This window comes from Epinephelus lanceolatus, chromosome 15 (genome assembly GCF_041903045.1).
Source record: "Epinephelus lanceolatus isolate andai-2023 chromosome 15, ASM4190304v1, whole genome shotgun sequence".
Lineage (NCBI taxonomy): Eukaryota > Metazoa > Chordata > Actinopteri > Perciformes > Serranidae > Epinephelus > Epinephelus lanceolatus.
Genome location: NC_135748.1, coordinates 40,712,190 through 40,738,359, shown reverse-complemented (window position 1 = coordinate 40,738,359; position 26,170 = coordinate 40,712,190). Strand labels below are relative to the sequence as shown.

The 26,170-nt window shown below is 38.1% G+C and overlaps 1 protein-coding gene and 1 long non-coding RNA gene across 2 annotated transcripts; both read right to left on the bottom strand.

The window, feature by feature from the left end:
* Positions 1 to 10,029: 10,029 nt before the first annotated feature.
* On the bottom strand, positions 10,030 to 25,744 carry egln3 (egl-9 family hypoxia-inducible factor 3). Its single transcript, XM_033641856.2, has 5 exons — positions 25,145 to 25,744; positions 14,827 to 14,946; positions 14,424 to 14,560; positions 13,225 to 13,298; positions 10,030 to 11,363 (listed from the first exon to the last, which is right to left on the bottom strand). The coding sequence occupies exons 1-5, from the start codon at positions 25,502 to 25,504 to the stop codon at positions 11,335 to 11,337; spliced, it is 720 nt and encodes a 239-aa protein (XP_033497747.1). The 5' UTR covers positions 25,505 to 25,744; the 3' UTR covers positions 10,030 to 11,334.
* Positions 15,609 to 25,138, bottom strand: LOC144467053 (uncharacterized). The gene is made up of 2 exons (XR_013493421.1): positions 23,620 to 25,138; positions 15,609 to 23,499 (listed from the first exon to the last, which is right to left on the bottom strand). It is a non-coding gene; the product is annotated as an uncharacterized LOC144467053 (long non-coding RNA).
* Positions 25,745 to 26,170: the final 426 nt, after the last annotated feature.

Genomic DNA, 26,170 nt, shown 5'->3' with positions numbered 1-26,170 from the left:
ATTGAGAAACGCCGACTTGTGACAGGTAACAAACATGGCGCTGCAGTGTTCATCACTCACTTCGCGGTGTAAAATGCTGTTATTCTGTATGTTTAGGAGCAGAGGTGAAGAAGTTGTGTCCAGAAGGAAGTGTCTCCTGTATGTTTGTGCTTGTTTAATTTGATAATTTTTGCTGTCTTTTCAGTTTCCACCCCACATGCACTTTCAGTCTTTGCCCACCAGGTGTCAGTGTTTTCCTTTCTGAATGAAGTATTTCTTGGTTTCGAAGATATTACAACTTGAATTTTGAGTTTTCCCAAAATATGAACACCTCCTGGCTGATAATGTGTATTTAATGTAATGTCAAATTAATGTATCTGCGTATTAGGGAGAAAATGTGACCACACAGGGCTGTTTTGCATCCTGGGGGAGCAGAGGTGCAGGAACAGGTGTCCAGAGGCAATTAATGTGCCATGTTGTCTCTGCAAGAGTAAAAAACATGCTGCAAAATGGGTTTTTTTGGAGTCCTCATTAGGGCTGGGCGATGTAGACAAACATTCAAGCAGTATTTACAGGCTGAGAGGCAATACAGGATCCATATCTTGTTATTTACTATGAAGTGGGCTACATGTTCAGCTGCAAGTCAAAGCCACATTTGAGATGTCACACACACTTTTATAAAAGCAGACTGTGATCAAAATATAATACAAAGTGAGGGACTTTTTTCCCTGTTTGAAAATATACAGTTGCACAACATGGAAATGAAACATGATATAAATAAGTAGAGCTGTTTGTTAACTTTGTGCACACAGCACTGCAGCTACAGAGGTTTGAAGGTTTGCAGCACAAGACACTGAACTATAACACAACTATAAAAGTATCAGGTAGGTTTGAAACAATTAAAAATCTTCGTGGGAGGAGTGATAGGATATCGCCATGCAAAATATTGCAATACTATGCTGTTTCGATTTTTTGTCCCCACCCCTAATGTTTACGTGATGCAGACGGTGCAGGTTCAAAAGTTGCATTGATAAAAACTTGGAAACATCAGTGTGCAGACAGCTTCTCCTTTTCCTTGTTCTCAGGTGTTAGACATGTTCATGTTTCATCTGTTTTGCTTTTACACAAACAACAGAACAGTTCGTTTCAGCTCCCTGTGACATGTGACCTTTGACCTTCCTACACTGGCTGCTGAGGGAGGAGGTGGAGCTCCTCCCTCCTGCTCTCACTGTGAATGTCTTCATGTTTAATGGTTTGTTCCATCAGAGGTGTGAAGTCATCAGCAGTAACTGAACATCGCGGCGCTAACGAACGTCAGGCTGAATGTTAATCCTGTCACTCATTAGTTTTAATGAACACCTCTGCTCAGCGTGTTCAGGTCAGATACTGTGACCTGGGATCACAGAACAGAGACGAGTTTAGTTTACATGAAATAAAACATTTAGGATGTCTTCTTTTAGATTTAATGAAACCATGGAGGAACATTATTTAGGTGTAGAACAGGAGGATTATACCGCACAGATTAGACATTATGTCTCCACAGAATTTAAGATTTATTTAGTTAAAATAAATAAAGACAAAAAACATACCCAGACCTGAACTCACAGATCCACTTCCTGTTTTATTGGAGCTTTTACTCACATCTCACAGTCTTTTCTAGCATACAGGCGTATTTTCATCACATTTGTAAAGTTCAGCAGTGTTGAAGAAACAGTGAGACAAAGTCCTGTACAAGATGTGTTAAAGTGCCAGATTTTTGAATTGAGTTTGGTGTGTCGGGTCTTATGGAGAGCAGCTGATGATCTGAAGAAGTGTTTGTCAACAAGCCACCAATAGTCATGGCCAGAGGTATTGTGTTTTGTCCGTTTGTTCGTACATGCGTCTCCCATCCTTGTGAACATGATATCTAAAGAACGCCTCAAAGGAATTTCTTCAGATTTGGCACAAACAGTCATTTGGACTCAATGATGAAGTGATTAGATTTTAATGGTCATAGGTCAAATGCCAAGTTTATGTGACCTTACTCATCTCATTCTCATGAATGCAATAATAACAGTAACAGTTTAAGGGAATTTCTACATCCACTTGGACTGAACGATGAACTGTTTAGATTTTAGTGGTCAAAGGTCATTGTGACCTTGCATCTGTCTTATTCTTGTGAACATAAAATCTCAAGAACACCTTGAGGAAATTTCTTCAAATTTGGCACAAACACAATCTTGGACTGAAGAATAAACTGATTAGAATTTTGTAGTCAAAGGTTAAAGGTCGGTGTGACCTCACAAAATAGGTTTTTGGACATAACTCAAGAATCCATACGCTAATAATGACAAAACTGTCTCTTTGAGGTCACTTTGTGGGGTTTGTGTGTGTGCGTGTGTTGTGTGTATTTTTATGCCTCCGCACCAGTGATAGCTGTGGCCAGAGGTATTATGTTTTTTGGTTGTCCGTCCGTACGTACAAGCCATTCTTGTGAACACGATATCTCAAGAACACCCTTCGGAAATTTCTTCAAATTTGGCACAAACATCCACCTGGACTCAACAATGAACCAGTTAGAATTTGGTGGTCAAAGGTCAAAGATTGGTGTGACCCCACAAAATATGTTTTCAGTCATAACTCAAGAATTCATACACTAATGTGACAAAAGTTGACTCAAATGTCCAACAGGATAAAGTAACTTATGAATAACACCTTTCTGTCCGTTACTCAGCGTCATATCTCAGGAACAGAAGGGGAGACATTTGGTCAGAGACTGAACTGGTGACTCTAATCTTGAAACTCTGCTGATTGTATAGATCTTCTGTGGTGTCAGGGGAAGATGGGTGTGATCTTGCTGTTGGGGCAGCAAAATGTTGCTCCTTTAACAGGTTGATTAGACATTGCTGTGTTTTTGTTTAAAGGGCTCAGTCCTACATGTTGTTGTGCCTTGTGACATGTGACATGTGGTGCAGATCGTCTGTTCATTCAGCGATAGCAGGTTCTACCAGGTGTGCATCATTAGGCTGTGACTGACTGGACTCTGGCAGGGTGTGAAAGAAAGGATGAACTGTTTGTTTGTGTGTGTGACCAGAAACAAATAGAAACATCTGCAGTAACTTAGGAATGAAAGCCTTGTTTATTAGTGTGTATTGTCTATACTTTGTATTTGTCTGTCTGCCCTGTGCTCACCTGAGCAGCGTCACACGGAGCTGCAGGTGGAGCGACAGAGACATCCAGAGGATCAACCAGGAACTACAGGTGAGTAGTTTACACCTTATTTATGTTCACCTGGGTCTGGTTTCTATGACCACAGGTTTTATGCATATATGTTTCTTAATGTATGAATAATGTTGTACATGCGTGAAGTTAAATGCCTCTAATTTATTGCTTTTGTCCTGGAGCAGAAAAACATGCCATACTGAAATCATGAAGGTCTTTTTTTTTTTTTACCTCAACAGCATTTATATATTTAATGCAGAGTTTCCTGAACCCATTGTATTAAAAGTAATTAATGATTCATTTGGCTCAATTACACAAAGTCCTCTACTCCAATTTTTGGCTCAAAATCTAAAATATCATGCAAAATGAAAAATGTATCATGTTTATCAGAGCATCAGGACCTTATATATGTTTGTTATTTTATGTTTTGAATATTCTGTAATACTGTTAATAATATATGTTTGTTAATAATAATGTAGTACAGAGTCGGTACAATGGAGTAAATCCTGCATTCATACTTTGTTAAACCCTTTTACGTTTTCTGTTCTGTATCAAAATAAGCTTTTTATTTGTGGGGTTTTTTCCCTTAAGAAAATGTCATGGTACAGTATGTCGATAAACTGTGATGACAAATGAGCCCTGGTCCGCTTCCATGGATAGTTCAGTTTGTTTAGAGTGGTGTGAACGCTCATTCGAACTCTGGTGCAGACCAAACGAGCGAATCCTGGTCTGCTTGAAAACTGGGGGTCTTGGTCGGGCTATGCTAAGACGTTTTTTTAATCGTGTTTGAAGACATACTATACGATGATGTTTTTTCATCATTTTGACGACATGCTATACTATGACTTTTTTTTCATGGTTTTTGACGACATGCTATACTATGACGTTTTTTTCATGGTTTTTGACGACATGCTATACTATTACGGATTTTCTTCCTTTTTGACGACATGCTATACTATGACTTTTTTTTCATGGTTTTTGACGACATGCTATACTATTACGGATTTTCTTCCTTTTTGACGACATGCTATACTATGACTTTTTTTTCATGGTTTTTGACGACATGCTATACTATGACTTTTTTTTTCATGGTTTTTGACGACATGCTATACTATGACGTTTTTTCTTCCTTTTTGACGACATACTATACTATGACTTTTTTTTCATGGTTTTTGACGACATGCTATACTATGACTTTTTTTTCATGGTTTTTGACGACATGCTATACGATGATGTTTTTTCATCATTTTGACGACATGCTATACTATTACGGATTTTCTTCCTTTTTGACGACATGCTATACTATGACTTTTTTTTCATGGTTTTTGACGACATGCTATACTATGACTTTTTTTTCATGGTTTTTGACGACATGCTATACTATGACGTTTTTTCTTCCTTTTTGACGACATACTATACTATGACTTTTTTTTCATGGTTTTTGACGACATGCTATACTATGACTTTTTTTTCATGGTTTTTGACGACATGCTATACTATGACGTTTTTTCTTCCTTTTTGATGACATACTATACTATGACTTTTTTTTCATGGTTTTTGACGACATGCTATACTATGACTTTTTTTTCATGGTTTTTGACGACATGCTATACTATTACGGATTTTCTTCCTTTTTGATGACATACTATACTATGACTTTTTTTTCATGGTTTTTGACGACATGCTATACTATGACGTTTTTTTCTTCCTTTTTGATGGCAGACTATACTATGACTTTTTTCTTCCTTTTTGACGACATGCTATACTATGACGTTTTTTTCTTCCTTTTTGATGGCAGACTATACTATGACTTTTTTCTTCCTTTTTGACGACATACTATACTATGACTTTTGTTTCATGGTTTTTGACGACATCCTATGCTATGACGTTTTTTCTTCCTTTTTGATGACATGCTATACTATGACGTTTTTTCATGGTTTTTGACGACATGCTATACTATTACGGTTTTTCTTCTTTTTTGATGACATACTATACTATGACTTTTTTTCATGGTTTTTGACGACATGCTATACTATGACGTTTTTTCATGGTTTTTGACGACATGCTACACTATTACGGATTTTCTTCCTTTTTGACGACATACTATACTATGACTTTTTTTCTTCCTTTTTGATGACATACTATACTATGACTTTTTTTCTTCCTTTTTGACGACATGCTGTACTATGACGTTTTTTCATGGTTTTTGACGACATGCTATACTATTACAGATTTTCTTCCTTTTTGACGACATACTATACTATGACTTTTTTTTCATGGTTTTTGACGACATGCTATACTATGACGTTTTTTCTTCCTTTTTGACGACATGCTATACTATGACTTTTTTTCATGGTTTTTGACGACATGCTATACTATGACTTTTTTTTCATGGTTTTTGACGACAAGCTATACTATGATGTTTTTTCTTCCTTTTTGACGACATACTATATACTATGACTTTTTTTCTTCCTTTTTGACGACATGCTATACTATGACTTTTTTTTCATGGTTTTTGACGACATGCTATACTATGACTTTTTTTTCATGGTTTTTGACGACATGCTATACTATGACGGATTTTCTTCCTTTTTGACGACATCCTATACTATGATGTTTTTTCACGGTTTTTGACGACAAGCTATACTATGGCTTTTTTTTCATGGTTTTTGACGACATACTATACTATGACTTTTGTTTCATGGTTTTTGACGACATGCTATACTATGACGTTTTTTCATGGTTTTTGACGACATGCTATAGTATGACGTTTTTTCCATGGTTTTTGACGACATACTATACTATGACGTTTTTTCATGGTTTTTGACGACATGCTATACTATGACTTTTTTTCATGGTTTTTGACGACATGCTATACTATGACTTTTTTTCATGGTTTTTGACGACATACTATACTATGACTTTTGTTTCATGGTTTTTGACGACATGCTATACTATGACTTTTTTTTCATGGTTTTTGACGACATGCTATACTATTACGGATTTTCTTCCTTTTTGATGACATACTATACTATGACTTTTTTTTCATGGTTTTTGACGACATACTATACTATGACTTTTTTTTCATGGTTTTTGACGACATGCTATACTATGACTTTTTTTCATGGTTTTTGACGACATGCTATACTATGACTTTTTTTCTTCCTTTTTGACGACATGCTATACTATGACTTTTTTTCATGGTTTTTGACAACATGCTATACTATGACTTTTTTTCATGGTTTTTGACGACATGCTATACTATGACTTTTTTTCTTCCTTTTTGACGACATGCTATACTATGACTTTTTTTCATGGTTTTTGACGACATACTATACTATGACTTTTTTTCTTCCTTTTTGACAACATGCTATACTATGACTTTTTTTCATGGTTTTTGACGACATGCTATACTATGACGTTTTTTTCTTCCTTTTTGACGACATGCTATACTATGACTTTTTTTCATGGTTTTTGACGACATACTATACTATGACTTTCTTTTCATGGTTTTTGACGACAAGCTATACTATGACTTTTTTTCTTCCTTTTTGACAACATGATATACTGTGACTTTTTTTCATGGTTTTTGACGACATGCTATACTATGACTTTTTTTTCATGGTTTTTGACAACATGCTATACAATGACGTTTTTTCCATGGTTTTTGACAACATGCTATACTATGACGTTTTTTTCTTCCTTTTTGATGGCAGACTATACTATGACTTTTTTCTTCCTTTTTGACGACATGCTATACTATGACTTTTTTTCATGGTTTTTGACGACATGCTATACTATGACTTTTTTTCATGGTTTTTGACGACATGCTATACTATGACGTTTTTTTCTTCCTTTTTGACAACATGCTATACTATGACTTTTTTTCATGGTTTTTGACGACATACTATACTATGACTTTTTTTTCATGGTTTTTGACGACAAGCTATGACTTTTTTTCTTCCTTTTTGATGACATGCTATACTATGACTTTTTTTCATGGTTTTTGACGACATACTATACTATGACATTTTTTCATGGTTTTTGACGACATGCTATACTATGACGTTTTTTTCTTCCTTTTTGACGACATGCTATACTATGACTTTTTTTCATGGTTTTTGACAACATGCTATACTATGACTTTTTTTCATGGTTTTTGACGACATGCTATACTATGACTTTTTTTCTTCCTTTTTGACGACATGCTATACTATGACTTTTTTTCATGGTTTTTGACGACATACTATACTATGACTTTTTTTCTTCCTTTTTGACAACATGCTATACTATGACTTTTTTTCATGGTTTTTGACGACATGCTATACTATGACGTTTTTTTCTTCCTTTTTGACGACATGCTATACTATGACTTTTTTTCATGGTTTTTGACGACATACTATACTATGACTTTCTTTTCATGGTTTTTGACGACAAGCTATACTATGACTTTTTTTCTTCCTTTTTGACAACATGATATACTGTGACTTTTTTTCATGGTTTTTGACGACATGCTATACTATGACTTTTTTTTCATGGTTTTTGACAACATGCTATACAATGACGTTTTTTCCATGGTTTTTGACAACATGCTATACTATGACGTTTTTTTCTTCCTTTTTGATGGCAGACTATACTATGACTTTTTTCTTCCTTTTTGACGACATGCTATACTATGACTTTTTTTCATGGTTTTTGACGACATGCTATACTATGACTTTTTTTCATGGTTTTTGACGACATGCTATACTATGACGTTTTTTTCTTCCTTTTTGACAACATGCTATACTATGACTTTTTTTCATGGTTTTTGACGACATACTATACTATGACTTTTTTTTCATGGTTTTTGACGACAAGCTATGACTTTTTTTCTTCCTTTTTGATGACATGCTATACTATGACTTTTTTTCATGGTTTTTGACGACATACTATACTATGACATTTTTTCATGGTTTTTGACGACATGCTATACTATGACGTTTTTTTCTTCCTTTTTGACGACATGCTATACTCTGACTTTTTTTCATGGTTTTTGACGACATGCTATACTATGACTTTTTTCATGGTTTTTGACGACATGCTATACTATGACTTTTTTTTCATTGTTTTTGACAACATGCTATACTATGACGTTTTTTCCATGGTTTTTGACAACATGCTATACTATGACGTTTTTTTCTTCCTTTTTGATGGCAGACTATACTATGACTTTTTTCTTCCTTTTTGACGACATGCTATACTATGACTTTTTTTCTTCCTTTTTGATGACATACTATACTATGACTTTTTTTCATGGTTTTTGACGACATGCTATACCGTGACCTTTTTTCCGGTTTTTTCACGACATGCTACAATATGAATTTTTTTCATTGTTTTTGACGATATGCTATAACAACTTTTTTCACTGTTTTTGACGACATGCTATACTGTGACGTTTTTTTTATGGCTTTTGACAACATACTATAATATGAAGTTTTTTCATCGTTTTTGATGACATGCTATACTGTGACGTTTTTTCATTGTTTCTGACGACATGCTATACTATGAGGTTTTTTGTTTTTGACGACATGCTATACTGAACTTTTTTCATTGTTTTTGACGACATGCTATACTATGACGTTTTTTCATTGTTTTTGATGACATACTATACTATGACTTTTTTTCATGGTTTTTGACGACATGCTATACTATGACGTTTTTTAATGGTTTTTGACGACATGCTATACTATGACTTTTTTTGTCCTTTTTGACGACATACTATACTGTGACTCTTTTTCATGGTTTTTGACAACATGCTATACTATGACTTTTTTTCATGGTTTTTGACGACATGCTATACTATGACTTTTTTCATGGTTTTTGACGACATGCTATACTATGACTTTTTTTTCATGGTTTTTGACAACATGCTATACTATGACTTTTTTCATGGTTTTTGACAACATACTATACTATGACGTTTTTTCCATGGTTTTTGACAACATGCTATACTATGATGTTTTTTTCTTCCTTTTTGATGGCAGACTATACTATGACTTTTTTCTTCCTTTTTGACGACATGCTATACTATGACTTTTTTTCTTCCTTTTTGATGACATACTATACTATGACTTTTTTTCATGGTTTTTGACGACATGCTATACCGTGACCTTTTTTCCGGTTTTTTCACGACATGCTACAATATGAATTTTTTTCATTGTTTTTGACGATATGCTATAACAACTTTTTTCACTGTTTTTGACGACATGCTATACTGTGACGTTTTTTTTATGGCTTTTGACAACATACTATAATATGAAGTTTTTTCATCGTATTTGACGACATGCTATACTGTGGCGTTTTTTCATTGTTTCTGACGACATGCTATACTATGAGGTTTTTTGTTTTTGACGACATGCTATACTGAACTTTTTTCATTGTTTTTGACGACATGCTATACTATGACGTTTTTTCATTGTTTTTGATGACATATTATACTATGACTTTTTTTCCATGGTTTTTGACGACATGCTATACTATGACGTTTTTTAATGGTTTTTGACGACATGCTATACTATGACTTTTTTTGTCCTTTTTGACGACATACTATACTGTGACTCTTTTTCATCGTTTTTGACAACATGCTATACTATCATGTTTTCTCATCATTTTTGACAACATACTATAGTTTGACTTTTCATGGTTTTTGACGACATACTATGACTTTTTTTCATGGTTTTTGACGGCATGCTATACTATGACGTTTTCATGATTTTTGATGACATACTATACTACTATTATATGACTTTTTAAAAGTTATACTTGCTGAAAATTGTGTAATGTGATAAAAAAAAACAAAGCCAGAGACATTAGACCGATATCTACATGTTTATTGTAGATTCAAAAACAGGTAATAAAATACATTCTTAAAATATAAGTTGTATTCAATACATCTGTAAATAAAGTGAAAGTTCACAGAACTTTCTGAAAATCTAGATGGAGACAAAATATTTCTTGCACACAAAACACAGGACAGTTACATGTTGTATTTTAAGTATCTCAGGGAGTCCTGGTCAGGCTGCAGTGAAAGAGACAAATTACTTTTAAAAGGTGCTGAAAGTTAGCAGCGAGCGTTATTCTTTCAGGACGGCGGCTCAGGCTCAGTAACGTCTCTGAAGAGCCGTTTGAACAGAGCATCAATTATTCATCCACTCTCACACAGTCTGTGACAGCGGCTTCACACGCCGCCCGTCAAATGTGCTGCATCAGTGGAATCTATCTTCCTCTTTGTCCTTCTCCGTCGGCGGAGGACGGAGTGCGCACAGAACACTGGCAGCCATTTTAAAAATCAGGAACAAAAAGTCAGAGTGTAGGGAGAGTACAGAAAGTGTGGTGTTTCTCAACAATGATCAGATCATGAAGTCATAATGCTTAACAGCAGCTTTAAAGTGCTATTAATCTTCAACGCAAACCTTTTACACTGCTTTCCCCAAAATCAGAGAAACACTGGTCTTTTTTAAACCCCCTAAATGTGGGACTGTTTCTTTAAAAGATAATTCTACCCCTTTCATGTCACTCAAAACAATTTCTCTTTGATTTATATTGTTACTCTGTAAGATTTCACATAATTCAATTCCCAAAAGCTCCTCCGTGACTTCACACAATACTCCCGTGTGGTCCCATCGTATTCCAAACATTTATACAGCGCATGTTGAAGTACATGTCTATCACACAGGTTTGTAAGCATCATATCTCCAGTGTTTCTCTGTTGGTAAACCTCAGACTGTTTGTCATCTCGCCTCCTCTAGTTTTAGCAAGCTGAAGCTTAAAGGTGCAGTGCAGAATTTTCCTCTGACTCAGCAGAGAGTATTGCACAAAGATCATGTAAAGCAGGGGAAGTCCAGTACAGCTGCAGGCAACTTGAACTCATCAGTCATGGGGCTCTGTCCAGCCTGGACGCCCTGCAGAAAGACGAGGGAATGTAGATTCATCCATTGAAGAGATAGAAACCCCCTCGACGCCTCCAGAATGTAACTTTTTTGTTGTGTTTTTTTTTTTTTTTTGTCCTTTTTTTCCTCAGCTTTTTCAGGAGCTGTGAGAGTTGGGAGGAACCCTTCCGTCCTCTCCAGCAGGTCAGGGTGTCAAACACCAGGTGGCGATGTTTTCTCACAATCAGCCAGAGCTGCTCTCCTGCTGCCGAGCTAAAACACAGAAAGGTACGAATAAGGATTTAGAATATATATTAATTTAAAATATGAAGTGTATGAAAGCTTGACACTAACAATAACATATGAATGTCTGTGTGAAATAAAAATATATAAAATATGTGACTTTGTTATGAACATTAAAATCATAATATAGTATAATGTGACATGAAAAGTAAAAAATAAAGTCTAGTATATCTTTAAAAAGGTCCTAAATGTTTTTTTAAAGTCACATGAAGTAAATAAAACAAGTCATAGTAAAGTAAATCATAAAAAGTTTCTTACATAGTATAGTATGTTGACGTTTAAAAAAAAGTCACAGTATAGCATGTTGTCAAAAACGACGAAAAAAGTCATAGTATAGCATGTCGTTAAAAACATCCAAAAAGTCATAGTATAGTATGTCGTCAAAAACGATGAAAAAAAGTCATAGTATAGCATGTTGTCAAAAACGATGAAAAAAAGTCATAGTATAGTATGTCGTCAAAAACAAAAAAGTCATAGTATAGCATGTTGTCAAAAACGATGAAAAAAAGTCATAGTATAGTATGTCGTCAAAAACAAAAAAAGTCATAGTATAGCACGTTGTCAAAAACGATGAAAAAAAGTCATAGTATAGTATGTCGTCAAAAACAAAAAAAGTCATAGTATAGTGTGTCGTCAAAAACAAAAAAAGTCATAGTATAGCATGTCATCAAAAACGATGAAAAAAAGTCATAGTATAGCATGTCGTCAAAAACATCAAAAAAGTCATAGTATAGCATGTCGTCAAAAACAAAAAAGTCATAGTATAGCATGTCGTCAAAAACAAAAAAAGTGATAGTATAGCATGTCGTCAAAAACATCGAAAAAGTCATAGTATAGGATGTCGTCAAAAACAAAAAAAGTCATAGTATAGGATGTCGTCAAAAACGATGAAAAAAAGTCATAGTATAGCATGTCGTCAAAAATGATGAAAAAAAGTCATAGTATAGCATGTCGTCAAAAACGATGAAAAAAAGTCATAGTATAGCATGTCGTCAAAAATGATGAAAAAAAGTCATAGTATAGCATGTCGTCAAAAACGATGAAAAAAAGTCATAGTATAGCATGTCGTCAAAAACAAAAAAAAGTCATAGTATAGTATGTTGTCAAAAACAAAAAACGTCATAGTATAGTATGTCGTCAAAAACGATGAAAAAAGTCATAGTATAGTATGTCGTCAAAAATGATGAAAAAAAGTCATGGTATAGTATGTCGTCAAAAACAAAAAAAAAATCATAGTATAGTATGTCGTGAAAAACAAAAAAGTCATAGTATAGTATGTCGTCAAAAACGATGAAAAAAAGTCATAGTATAGCATGTTGTCAAAAACAAAAAAAGTCATAGTATAGTATGTCATCAAAAACAAAAAAAAGTCATAGTATAGCATGTCATCCAAAACGATGAAAAAAACGTCATAGTATAGCATGTCATCCAAAACGATGAAAAAAACGTCATAGTATAGCATGTCGTCAAAAACAAAAAAAGTCATAGTATAGCATGTCGTCAAAAACAAAAAAAGTCATAGTATAGTATGTCGTCAAAAACGATGAAAAAAAGTCATAGTATAGCATGTCGTCAAAAACGATGAAAAAAAGTCATAGTATAGCATGTCGTCAAAAACAAAAAGTCATAGTATAGCATGTCGTCAAAAACAAAAAGTCATAGTATAGCATGTCGTCAAAAAACGATTAAAAAATTCATAGTATAGTATGTCGTCAAAAATCCTGTAAAAAAGTCATAGTATAGCATGTCGTCAAAACCATGAAAAAAATGTCATTGTATGTGTGTGTGTGTGTGTGTGTGTTTGTGTGTGTGTGTGTGTGTGTGTTTGTACCTGTCGAGTCTCTGAAGCGTTTCTTAGCCTCGGCTCTCTCCTCAGAGTCAAAATACCAAACTGTGATGGCGTACCTGAAACAGAGACAATAGTGATGTTTAATACATCTCTGGGTTTGTAGATTTCATTTGAAAAATCACTTTTTAATTTCTTGTTGCACTTAAAGTCAGAGTTTGTTTCACTGAAGTAGATCTAGTGTCTGTGAAGCAACTAAAATATACTTTTAGAATAAAGTCTGAGTTAAACTGCCTGTGTTTCCTAACACAGCGTGCAAAAATGCTGCCTCTGTATACATCTGAGGCAGCCAATCAGAGATGAAAGGTCATGACATTAGTTACTTCACATATTACATTCACATATTCATAGAGAAGATACATGTAAAACATATTAGCCTCAAAGATGTTGTTTACTGGTTTGGGTGTTATTTCACTTTTGCACCAGCAGGTGGAGCCAATGATCTGTGGATGAGGTGTTTCTGTCCTCAGTGAAAATAAAAGGATTCAGCACTTTAAATGCACCTGATTAATTCAATTAAACTGCATCTAATCTGTTTTAACTCATAATAAAAAGCACACACCTCTGTTGTGCTGTGTCAGAGTTTGCTGATGTCAACACACTTTCAACACTAACAGAAAATAATATTTACTGAACTTCATTTGATGTTAAAGGTTATTTCCTTCCCAGAAGACCTATCTGTTAATGTAGCAGAGACAGTAGCTTCCTGTTTTTGTGGGCACAGTGAAACTGTAGTTCATCAATTTATTTTAATTGTATTTTCGAGGTTCTGGTGCTTTAGTTTCAGCTTTTGTAGAAGAGTTTCTATTTTTCCTCCACTGCATTCAAGAGGGGAAATTATTGTACTATTTGCTCTCCTACATTTATCTGATCATCATCTGTTAGACGGAGAGGTGAGGTAAATGTTTGAAAGTTTTGGGTGGTAAAGTGGGAGCTGACACAGGTAGACAGGATGTGCAGGATTCATTATCTTCAGTATTCAAGTCCTCTGACTTAAACTAATGCATCAATTAATCATCCCAAATGGGATCTAAAAAAGTTCCAACAATGTTTAAAATGATGCCAAACAAAAATATCTCTCTCTATCTGTAAATTCATAGAGATTTGAAGATAACTTTTCTTCCTCCCTACAGGAACTGAACACCTCTGTCTTTAGTTATCAGGATTATTGATTGATTGGTTACCTGGTGGCGTACGAAGGCTGCACCTCATGTGGGTTCCTGCGGTCGGACCAAAACAGGAGCAGCCGGTCAAACAGCGGCTTGATGTCGGCAACATAAGGTTTCCCCTCTGGAAAGATCCTGAGGATGCCGCCGTGCTCCTGATCAACGACAACAACACAAAGATCAGACACCACGAAGACGAAGATGAGCTGAAGGATGAAGAGAAACTCTCCTCCTTCTCAAGCTAAATTAACTTTAACTGCTTTAACTACATTTTGCTGATACGTACTATAATCTGAGTCATGATCACAAGAGATCAGAGAATTTAAGATAATCAATAAAATCACAATCATAAAGAGATTAAAGTTCAAGCTGAGAGTGATAGAGTGTGAATTCAGAAATGAGCAGAGGTTCCTGAACGCACCTTGGCGTCCCAGTTCTTGTTGAGGTAGTAGATGCAGGTGATGCAGCGTCCGTCGTGGTTTGGGTTGTCCACGTGTTTGACGTAACCTGCCCCGTTTCCTGGGTAACACGCCACCATGGCCTAAAGACACACACAGACAACACACACTTTATTAGACCTCAGTGTCACACACAGTGTTTGAGAACGTTCAGCGTGTTTCAGAGCGACACTACAGGAGTAGAAACCTGCACATGGAAGGGCAGGTTAAGGCAATAAACACAAACAGACACGTTTGCAAGAGATTTTGAAACAACATAAAACTTGTAGGGAACCGAAAATGTTCGGTATCATAATGCAACAGACAATGAGTGTTGACTTAAGGAAAATGTCACTACGCTGATGATGTGGATCTTTACAAATGTTCTTTTACTTGTTTATAAAGCTTCAAATGACCTCGCCCCTCCACACATCATGGAGTTTCTATCATTTTATGTTCCAGCCACTGAGGTTCTCCACTTTGCTTTATTTTGAAATGTTCCTCATGTGTCTGCTGCGAGCGGTTTCTATTTTTATGCCCCTAAACTGTGGAATTCACTGCCTCTGGATATTAAAATGCTGAGCTCCTTCTCTGTATTTTTAGAGTAAATTAAAGACCCATCTTTTTAATCTGGCCTTTTAATGTGGAGTAACGTCACAGTCTTGAAGTTTTAACCACTGGTTTGTACCTTATTTTATCCCTCCTGTTTATTTTTATTCTATTTTATTTATTTACTCTTTTTTGATTCTGCGGATTTTGGATCGGCTTTCTTTTTGGTTTGTTTTTTAAAATATTTTATTGTCTTACTGATGTAATTTTTTTAGTCCTGCAAAACTTTGTGTGTGTGTCATTACAGTTTTGCCATGTGAAGAACTTTAGGCTGCATATTTGTATGAAAGGTGCTATATAAATAAAGTTGAGTTGAGTTATTCTTTGTTCGAATCATTTCTGATTTCAAATAAACATTTTGACAACCTACTTTATTTATTTGTCTTATTTAGGTGCTCTCGTTCAGCTGTTTGTATTTGGACATGAAACAATTCACAACTGTCAATTCTTTTGTTGAAAGAAAAAAATACATCATCTGTAAAAACGAGTTTATATTCCCCCGAAGTAAGTTATGTAAAACAAAAGAAAGTATATTTTGGACACTCAGGTTTTGTATCAGCTTTATTAAACAATCCAAGCGATACAAAGCTCGAGTGATTCTCCTCACTATGATAGAAAATACAAAAACTGTTTGCTCTGAAGAACAAAGCGCAGTGTTTTTATCGATAATGAAAAAGAAGAACATGAGGGAAAAAGGTGTGATGCAATTTCAAAACAAAAGCTGACAGATGTGATTACAGAAACTTCCTCTGTGTGTGTGTGTGTGTGTGTGTGTGTGGGGGGTGGTTATTTGCCAATATTTCTGAATACATCGGGTGTGTGTCGTGGTTGTGTGCCTACGACTTGAGCTGCACGTAGACAAGTTGCTGCAGTCGTGTGTACCCATGTGTTGCATGCCTCTGTGTGTGTGTGGCGGGTCAGTGCAGGGAGGAAACTTGATCAGTCACACTTGGTGGTGGTTGCAGCAGTGATAAGAGCAGTCGAAGCCTTAATGACTGAGCAGAGTAACGGCTTAAAGACAATCAGGATTCTGATGTTAGTGAGGAGACGACAACTAACAAATAGATTTTGATGATAAAAACTAAGATGAAATCTATGTTTCAGTTTGGTTGACTAGATGTGACAAAAATGTTAGTGATCGACTATCGGACACTGAAAACCAAGAACGGCCGTGCTTGTAATTCCGTTCAAATGCCACATAAGTGACAGGCTGGTAAACTCCAGTATATAGTCTGCACCACGATGTTTTAGTAGCCAGAAGAAACAGTCAGAGCGGAGCAGCGTCAGCCGTTGGTGCGAGTTGAGAGCTGTAATTCAGCAGTAAATAATCAGACGTGTGTGTGTGACCGTGGATGGTGGAGCTGCTGAATGGATTTGTGGAGTTTGTTAGTTGCAGCGATGGCTGTTAGCAGCTAGCTCCACTCGTTAGCTGCTGAACGGCAGCGGAGCAAGCGGCCACCGACGACAACTTCGGGAAGTTTTCTGGGTTGATGGTGTTTGACAGGCAGGTAGGAGGCTCAGTTATCTGTGAGTGTAACTGCGCTGTAAGTAAACAGTCTGAACTCGTTTCTGGGAACAGCACACAGGTGAGGTTGGGACTTTATAAAAAGGTAGTGACCAGGTAGTAGCAGCATGTACTGAGGAGGATGCTACAAAGCTTGCAACACAGCAATGACGAAAAAAGCGAGGTGAAATGCGAAGCAGACAAAGCTCGATCCAAAACGAGACTGAATCTGGGGTCCGCCTTCACTTTCACATTTGATGGCGAAACTTTCTATAAACTGTAACAGACAATTCATGCATACTCCTAATATTCTCTATGCCTACAAATACTACAAGACAACGGGTCAATATTTTTACTCATGACAGCTTTGGCCTGTTTAAAGTTTACAGTCTTTACGATACAGATATTCAATCAAATAGAAGAAACTCAAAGGGTGTAAAACTATATTCCAGTAAAAGTAAAACATACTTAAGACAAAAGAAAAAGTCAACTCCAGTGCTCCCATCATCCTAAAAAGACCTGCCCCACTCACTGCAGCGATGCAGGAAGTGGAAGCTGATTGGCTGAGAGCAGGAGACGGTCATCAGACATGAGACTGTGTCAGAGTCAACAAGAAGCCCAAACTGAGGATTTCCTTCAGGAAAAACAAACAGCTGATTCTCTGTCGCTAACGCACACGACCCCTGAGAGGTTACTACAGGTCATCTCAGTGAGACGGCTTCAGCTGGTTAAAACACAGGGTTTTCTTCACAGTCTTAACACTGTAGAACTTTGCACATTAGTCAGGTACAAACATAAAAGTTTGGAATCAGCAGCTGTTGATGTTTTTCTTCTTCCTTTCAATAATGTCTATTTTAAACAGATTTTAAAAGTATAATTCCACATTTACTCTATTCTCATTCTCAGATTAAAAGGACTGTTTGGGTCTCTGGTTTTGATTTAAACTGGTTCTCTCCATATTTATCCAACAGATCCTTCTGTCTTTATCAGTAACCCTCTTTCTTCCTCGGCTCCCATCTCCTGTGGTGTACCCCAAGGTTCAATACTCGGTCCAGTTCTCTTCTCCATTTTTTTACTTCAGCTGGGCTAAATTATTCAGAAATATAACATATATTTTCACTGTTATGTGAACAATACACAGATCTACCTCCCCTTAGAGCCAAACAACATCAACAAACTAACTGAAGTCAACAACTGTCTTCACGACATCAAATCCTGGATAGCTAAAAGTTAAACCAAACTAAATTTATTTCATTTGGACCACAGCACTTGACCAGCAGTATTTCCCCTCATCTTGGCCCTTTGGCCCCCTCTGTTAAGTCCCATTAAATTTAGGAAATCTTAAAATCTTTAAAAAAAAAAAAAAAATCTTAAAAATATATATAAATAAAAATAAAACAAGAAATGGCCAAGTCTCATCAAAATAACAGCTGATTACGAACTTTTCAGCAGTTGTGTATGAACCTAACTAATGTGCAAACAAACATGTTTTTCTGAGTGTTCATGGTCGCTCACTGAAAAGGCAAAACCCATTTACTACTAAATGATGTCAGCTGTGTCTGCTGTAGCTGCGTCATCACCGACACATCCTTTCTTTTCAGCGCTCTTATTGTGAAACTGTGAAAGACGAAAAGCTTCACACGCTATGGAAAATCTCACATTCCGCTCCCAACCTTTTCTTTACAATCACAAACACGCTTTATACCAGAAGGTCATTGCGTAGATTAACCCTCATCAAATACATGGGTCCCTGAACGCAACATCAACAACATCTTTGGCAACCGAACTGACGTCACCGTGTACCACCTGATGTCTGTCTTCACATGCAACCACACTGAGTCCATGCCTCCCTCTATCGCTCTACATGTTAAGGGGGGAAGTTAGCAGTTGGGTGGGGGAGGGGGGGGTCGAGCCTTTCTCAGTGTGCACGCAAGGGACTCCAGAGCTGCACGTAGCTTCAGCCTTCCTCTGCTGCCGCTGACGACAAACCCCCAGCACTGATAAAGAGTGGCTGACCTGCTCCAAAAATCACAGGCGAGCTGCACTCACTCTGTTGGGGGAAGGAGGAAATCACGCAAGTTTGTTTACACGCCGCCACTAGCGCACGTATACACACACACACACACACACACACACACACAAACATCATCATCACCATCACCACCACGTAACTGCTATGAAGTGAAACTATGTGGAGAAACACAGGAGGGCTGGGCAGAGAGGAAATGATACACTGTGGAGGAAAAAAAAATGACTCAAAACAAAACGCCTCACCGAGCCTTGCGCCTCAACTTTATCTTATCTTTCTCATAGAAAGGAGGAGGAGGGAGGGACGAAGGGAGGGATGGAGTGCTCTGAGGTCTGTGCAGTTGTTTGGCTGGTTTCCAGTCTGCTTAAGTCTTTAATGACAGAGCTACGTGTGGAGCGTGAGGCTGCAGTCTGGATCGATTTCAACGGCATAAATCTTAACAGTGATTCCCAAACTGACTGGACTGGAGCCAAAACTACACGGGTATAGGCGCCAATAATAATACAAACACTGGAGTGTTAAAAGAATCAGATATCATTCATCCAACATTCGTGCATTTGAGCCCAAAGTTCCGATAGTTAGAGATTTTTTGATGCAATCGTTCCTCTAGTTTGTAGTGGCGGTGAGGACGACCTCCCCCTGTTGTCTGTCAGTTTCATGGTTACAGTTTGGGTTGAAACTAACTAATTAAATTCAACTTTATTTCCCTATTTTATATTTTCTCTCAGGAATTTTCTCTGTTGCCATCAGGGCGTCGTTACACTTGTAAAAAATCTTTTATTCCCTCTGCAATTCGTCTTTTAAATTCTATATAAATTTGTTTTTATTGTTTTTTGTCTCTTCTATATGTCATTAACTTTTACTGTTTAGAGAATTCCTTTATTTCATTGAACTCCTTGGCACATGTGACTGTATGTTATCTTATAGTGTGTGTACAAGGCAAACTGCCCCTGGTGTGATTTTCTAAATCTGAATCATAAAACAGGGCTGCACGATATGAAAAAAAAAAATCATATTGCGACCAGTATTGCAATTGTAATATTAGTCAAGTTTCATTTTCATTAAAAAAAAAAAAAAAAATACAAAAAAGATAAAGTGATTTTAGCTGGGTCTCTACTAATAAACACATTCCCTTCCATCTAATATCCTCAGGTCCTTCCTCTAATTTTATCTCTTTATTTAATTACAAAGTCATGACATGATGCGTGACAGGCATGCTCAAACGCCTGAGGGATCAGTCACTGCTTTTGATCCGTGTGTGTGTTTAAGTACGTGCTGAGGAGTGAGGGAGTGAATAACCGAATAAAAGGCTGAGTGTGTACGTGAGAATGTTCACTGCTGCATCTGCAGGGAAGGGATTGTTTTACTGAATGAATCACTTTGTGTTTTTGTTCTACAAATAAAGTCTGACTGATTGAGTGACAGAACACGACTTATAGCTCAGTAGCAGCACAGCCAGGTCTTTACATCTGTTGATCCCCGCAGGACTCCACTCAGTCCGGACTGTCTCAGGAAGGTTTGTGGGTTGATGGTGTTTGACAGGCAGGTAGGAGGCTCAGTTATCTGTGAGTGTAGCTGTGCTGTAAGTAAACAGTCTGAAATCAGATCAGTTTTCTCTGACAGAGATGAAAGTTTAGTTTGAATCACCAACTCTGTGAGAGGACACCAGTTTAAACCTCCAGACTAACATGTTGCACATGAAGAAACAAGTTATGTTTCTGCTTCTTAACAGTCACACGGATAAGTCAGAGTTTACAATGAACCTGGGGACAAATCCCAGTTGGCTCACATTAGTTATTTGTTGAGAGCATAAATACAGAGATGTTGAGCTTTTCAAATGATGATCAGTAAATCATCCCTGAAGAGCTGCATATTCTTGCGTCCTCAGATCCATTGTTTGTTGTAGACACACTGCAGACGTGCACAAACTTGTGACACTGCTGCAACGCACACGCATTCTCGAACACCTACTTTTTAGGCTGCGATGGCTTCATCGCAAAGGTTCAACTTTTGGAAAGCAGCAGCTTGCACCACATGTCATGTGATGGGGAACCAAGAACCAATCAAACCCAACAGATATCTTTCCCTTCATCCGTTAATATCAGTCTGGGACAAATAGGTTGATCATTTTAGCACAAGGCTTTACATCTGTCTCATGGACAATGTTTTAAGCCTAAACACTTAAAAAAAATACCTGGAAGACAATCAGCTCTGCACTCAGGATTACATTAGGTAGGCTGTGATACGGTACTGGTTGCTAAGCAACCATAACCAAGGCCTCTGCACACGGAGTCCTTTTTTTGTCTGAAACTGTTGCACATTGAAAAATAAGTCAGAAAACTGAGTCCTCAACGTTTGTTGACAGCTACGTTCAACAGGTCAGACAGTGATATTCAGGTGGATGATGATGAAGAGGAGGAAGATGTGGACCGCACACAGAATGTGGAGGACAGCCACACCCCTTCATGCAGCTGTGGTGCCAAATAACAGACAGGGAGGAAGTGATGACAGTCAGACGGGTAACTCCAGAGGAGAGAGGCAAAGGAGGAAATGTGTCTTTTTATTTTGTCACGTACTGCGGACTTATGCTCCGAGTAGAACAATAAAACACATCGGCATCAGTGTGCAAGGTTTCTGTGTGTAAGGATTTTTTTTCACATGATGGATTAAAAAAACAAATCTGAAAAAATAGACTCAGCGTGCAAAGAAAAAAAATGAATCTAAAATAGCTAAACAGCTGCCAAAATGAACGCAGGCTGAAGGCAACATGGCCGACCTGTTCTGCTGCTGGGGATTAAACTTTATATTCACTTCAAGTTTTTACTGTACGAAGAAAAAACTTCTTATCCTGCTTATCTTTGTTGTTTATTCTCCTGCACCATCTGTGTGTGTGTGTGTGTGTGTGTGTGTGTGTGTGTGTGTGTGTGTGTGTGTGTAGTCCCATTGTAACGGGGTTGACCTGTTTTCTTAAGAAGTTAAATCTGATAACATGCATGCACAAACACTTACGATACGGGCGCACTGTACGCTGCTGCACGTGAAGACAGGGCGGAAACACTGGAAACGTGTGTGTGTGTGTGTGTGTGTGTGTGTGTGAGATGTAAATCTGTGTGTGTATGCGAGTGTATGTGGAGTGAGGGAGTGAATAATTGAGTAAGTGGACGAGGGCGTACGTGAGAATGTCCACTGCTACATCTGCAGCTGTGGAAGATGTATTCAGATCCTTTACTGTAGTCACAGTACTAAACCCACACTGAGACAATACTCCATTACAAGTTAACTTCACTTAAATAAAAGTAGACATCAGCATAATGTACTTAAAGTACAGTAAACTGTTCCATACTGTCAGTGTTTGTTTACAGCGATGCATCATGTTCTATGAGATCATCATTTGTAGCGTGGCTGTTTTCGTATTCTAAAAATCTCACATCTGTTTCCCAGAAAAAAGGAGCACATTTTTAATACGTATTCCTGGTAAGTACTCAGACCTAAATTCCCGGCATTCAGCCCGAGTCTACACGCCATCAACACGCCTGCCTGTGTGATTAATCAGCACGCAGCAGCAGAGGACACCCAGTGGATGTGAACTGGTCCACTACATTTCCTGTCCTCCCCGGAGCGTGCTCTGGTTCCTGGAGCCTTGGCTCGGGGCCCAGAGGGGTCGCTGGACGGCTGCCAAAAGAGCCTAGACACTAAAAAGGGAACAAACACGAAGGGACTCTCCGATGACCCCGCGGCCATTTTGACATGTATGAGACAAAACAGCTCCGGTTGGCGTGGCGCTGTGACCCAGACTGACCCGAATTCAGCCAGAAAACTGACCTGATTTTGGGGTGTTTCAGTCGAGCAACACAACAGTCCAAACTGAACAAACTGTGGAGCCATTGTAATGGATATTATTCACATAATTTAAAGGTAAATCATATAAAATCTGTGCAACTTTCAACACTTATCTAATGGAAACTTTGAGGCCACGAAGCAGAAACACTGTGAGGTAACCTTGCATTCTTCCACTCTCTGCACTCGGCTCATTCCTGACAGTTTGTTGTGAGTCCGTCTGCAGATCCTGAAATAAACTCACAGAGAGACGAGTTTCTGACTCATGTGTTTTGTCTAATCCAAATTACCACCACACCCTCAAATGAGAAGCATCTCCTGTATCTGATATCACCTGCAGCCCAGAATGTGACCTCAGTATTACTGCACGGCCTAAACAGAGTTCGTCGACGCTGGTGAAGCCAAAGACAACCTCTAACTTCACACAGTGGTGGTAAAACTTAACCAGAGCTCCTAAAATGGAGGGAAATCCAACGTTGACAACAAGCAGTGTAAAAGGAACAATGTGTGTGACTTCAGGGGGATTAGGTGAGGTGAGGAGTGCAGATTGCATCCAGCTGAAACTGATCTTCCTCAGAATTCCTCCAGTCAGGAGGTTTTCACCAGGAGCCAGATGATACTCAGAGATCTCTTCCTCTCCAACATGACCAGACCAGCCGATTTACACCACAGAAAACACTGACTAAAGTAGTTTCACGTTACAAATCCGCGTTTATCCGATGCTGTGTGGCATGTCACTGACTGGCCGATCGCCCTGCGCCCATGAATGTGCTCACCTGTTTTCTCTGATATCTTAACGTGAGCTCGCCTTAGTTCTAATCCAGGTGAATTATCTGCAGAGGCCTCCTCCTCATCATCAAAACAAACCTGGTGATTTAAACCAGTGAAAGCAGAATGCAATTAAGCACTTAAAGGTTATAAAAGAATCAGTGACAGGGCCTCTAACTGGAGTCAGTGTTTGGGTTGTCCTTTCTGGGCCACTGTAGAAACATATCAGTGATCATGGTGGACTCCGTACAGGAGGACCTGCTCATTATGGAGATGTAAACAACTCACTCTAAGGCAACAAAAACATGACAAATCTCATTTTCAGGTGATTACACACTAAAGAAACTCACTTGTTATATCATGTTCACTGTCTGCCAATATTTCCTCCTGGACCTTTATAGAAATCTGCGTCCCGCCCGCCCTGCAAACCAGCTGATCACAGCTCGCTGTCACAGTGAATTAGTGAACACATATAAACAGCGACTGCACGTCAGCGCTCTGCTGAGGTCAACCATCCCACCGTCGCTCTAAATCACAGATTAAATGACAGCGTGCAAACACAGGGGGGAATTTAATCAAAGCAGAACATGACTCCATCACGTACAATGCAGACGTCTGGTGGCGTGGTGGTGACATCAGCGGGAGAAATCCTGACGCTGACTCATAAGTCAAACCCACACTAAAGGTATATTAACCCCTTATTGCACGTAGAAACCACCTTTACATTTTAAAGGCCATGTACATAAGTGACATGGGTTTGTAAGAACATCAAGTCCAGTGGGATCACTCTGTGGAGACGTGATGAGCTGCGACTTTATTTACTCTGATTGTTTTGGCAATAAAATGTCAGGAAATAGTGAAACATGACCAAGTGACAAAGTCTTCAACTGTTTTAACCCACCAACAGTTCAGTTCATCATCATGTTTGACAAAGAAAAACATCAAATTCTCACTTTTGAGACGCAGAAAAACTCAAAATATTTGGATTTTTTTTAATTTAAATATGACTAAAATGATTATTTAATTATCAAAATACTTGCAAATGAAATGTTTGCCATTTGATTAACTGATTTAAATGATTACCTGTTGCAACTCTAGCACATGAGGTACATTTACAATAAAAATGTGCATTTTTCTGTTTTTAATTATTTATAAAAAACAAATATAAATTAAAGTAGTGAACCACATGTTGCTGGGTGGATCCATCACAGTGGGACAAAATAATTCATATTCGTGCAGCAGACCACAAAGTTGCACTAATCTGCATTGTGCATTTATATTTATTTATATTTGAGGCTTAATTTGATTTATTAATTTATATTTTTACTCTCAGTCCATGTAATGTGTTCACGGCTGTATGAACAAACAATCATTACACTGTCTTATCCTTCTTTTAGTTGACAGATTAATAAAAAATTCAGTGCGTAAAATATGTTTAATCAACTTTATGCGCCATGACGCTACTTTATAACATTGCTGCTCTTTTAATAAACAGATGTATATTTTGGTTTCCTGTCTTCCAGCCCTGAACTTGAACCAGGCCTCGGTCTCTTACCTTGGACCTCTCCCGGATCTTCTTGCACCCGAGCCGGCTCGCGCACACGGAGATGAGTTTATCGATGAGGTTGAGCAGGAAGTTGATCGCCTCGCAGCCGCGCTCGGCCCCGCTCACCCAGGCGATCTTATCCCCGCGGATTCTCCTCTGGTGGACGCCCCGGGCGGAGCCGGCCAGCTTGCCGTCCTGCAGCGCTCCGGAGCGGTGCATGTCCTTCACCTGCTCCAGCACGACGCCGCCGGCCAGCTCCCCGAGGACACCGTCCACGTAGCAGAAGCCTTGCGCCAGCAGCGCCGGGACGATCCGCTCCAGCGCCAAACACTCCAGGTCCGCGTCCGAGACGTGCTCGATGAAAGGCATCTTAACGGCGGCGGAGATGTTGGACCGACTTCAGACTGATGACCGGACAGACAAAGTTCTGACAGAGCACAATAACCGTGGTTAATGTGTCACGTGCACGGATAAAGTGTGTTACACTCTCAGAGACAGTTTGTCACCGAGGTGTTTGACTGACAGCTGATACATATATATGATACGGAACAGTGACAAGAGGAGCTCTGAGCCTTCACACTGCTGCAGCTCTCAACTCTTCACTTGCACCATCGGGCTCTTATTAAAGCCGCAGCATCGTCGAGCCTGCACGTGCGCAAACACACTACTTCCGGTTAGCGATTTCAAAATAAATGCCTCATGCGATCGTACTTGGCATTTTGTTTCCAACACAAGGGTTGGGCGGGGTCGACACAGCATATGATCAATACACGAACGCCGAGTATCTTTTTTTTTTTATTTCATGAATTATTAATATTGCAAATAAAAATGTAACTTTAGGCAGCCTACTAGAATAACATAATTTATCACCTCTTCAGTCCTCTAGACACATTTAGCTGCAATAAAAATGTCTGCAGTGAGAAACAGACTGAAAACTTAAATTTTGACAAAGTTTCCTTTGGCGACAAAAACTGCAGTTGAAAAATAACTTGCAATATAACATTTAATGAACATATTGCTGCTCCAGTTGATGAG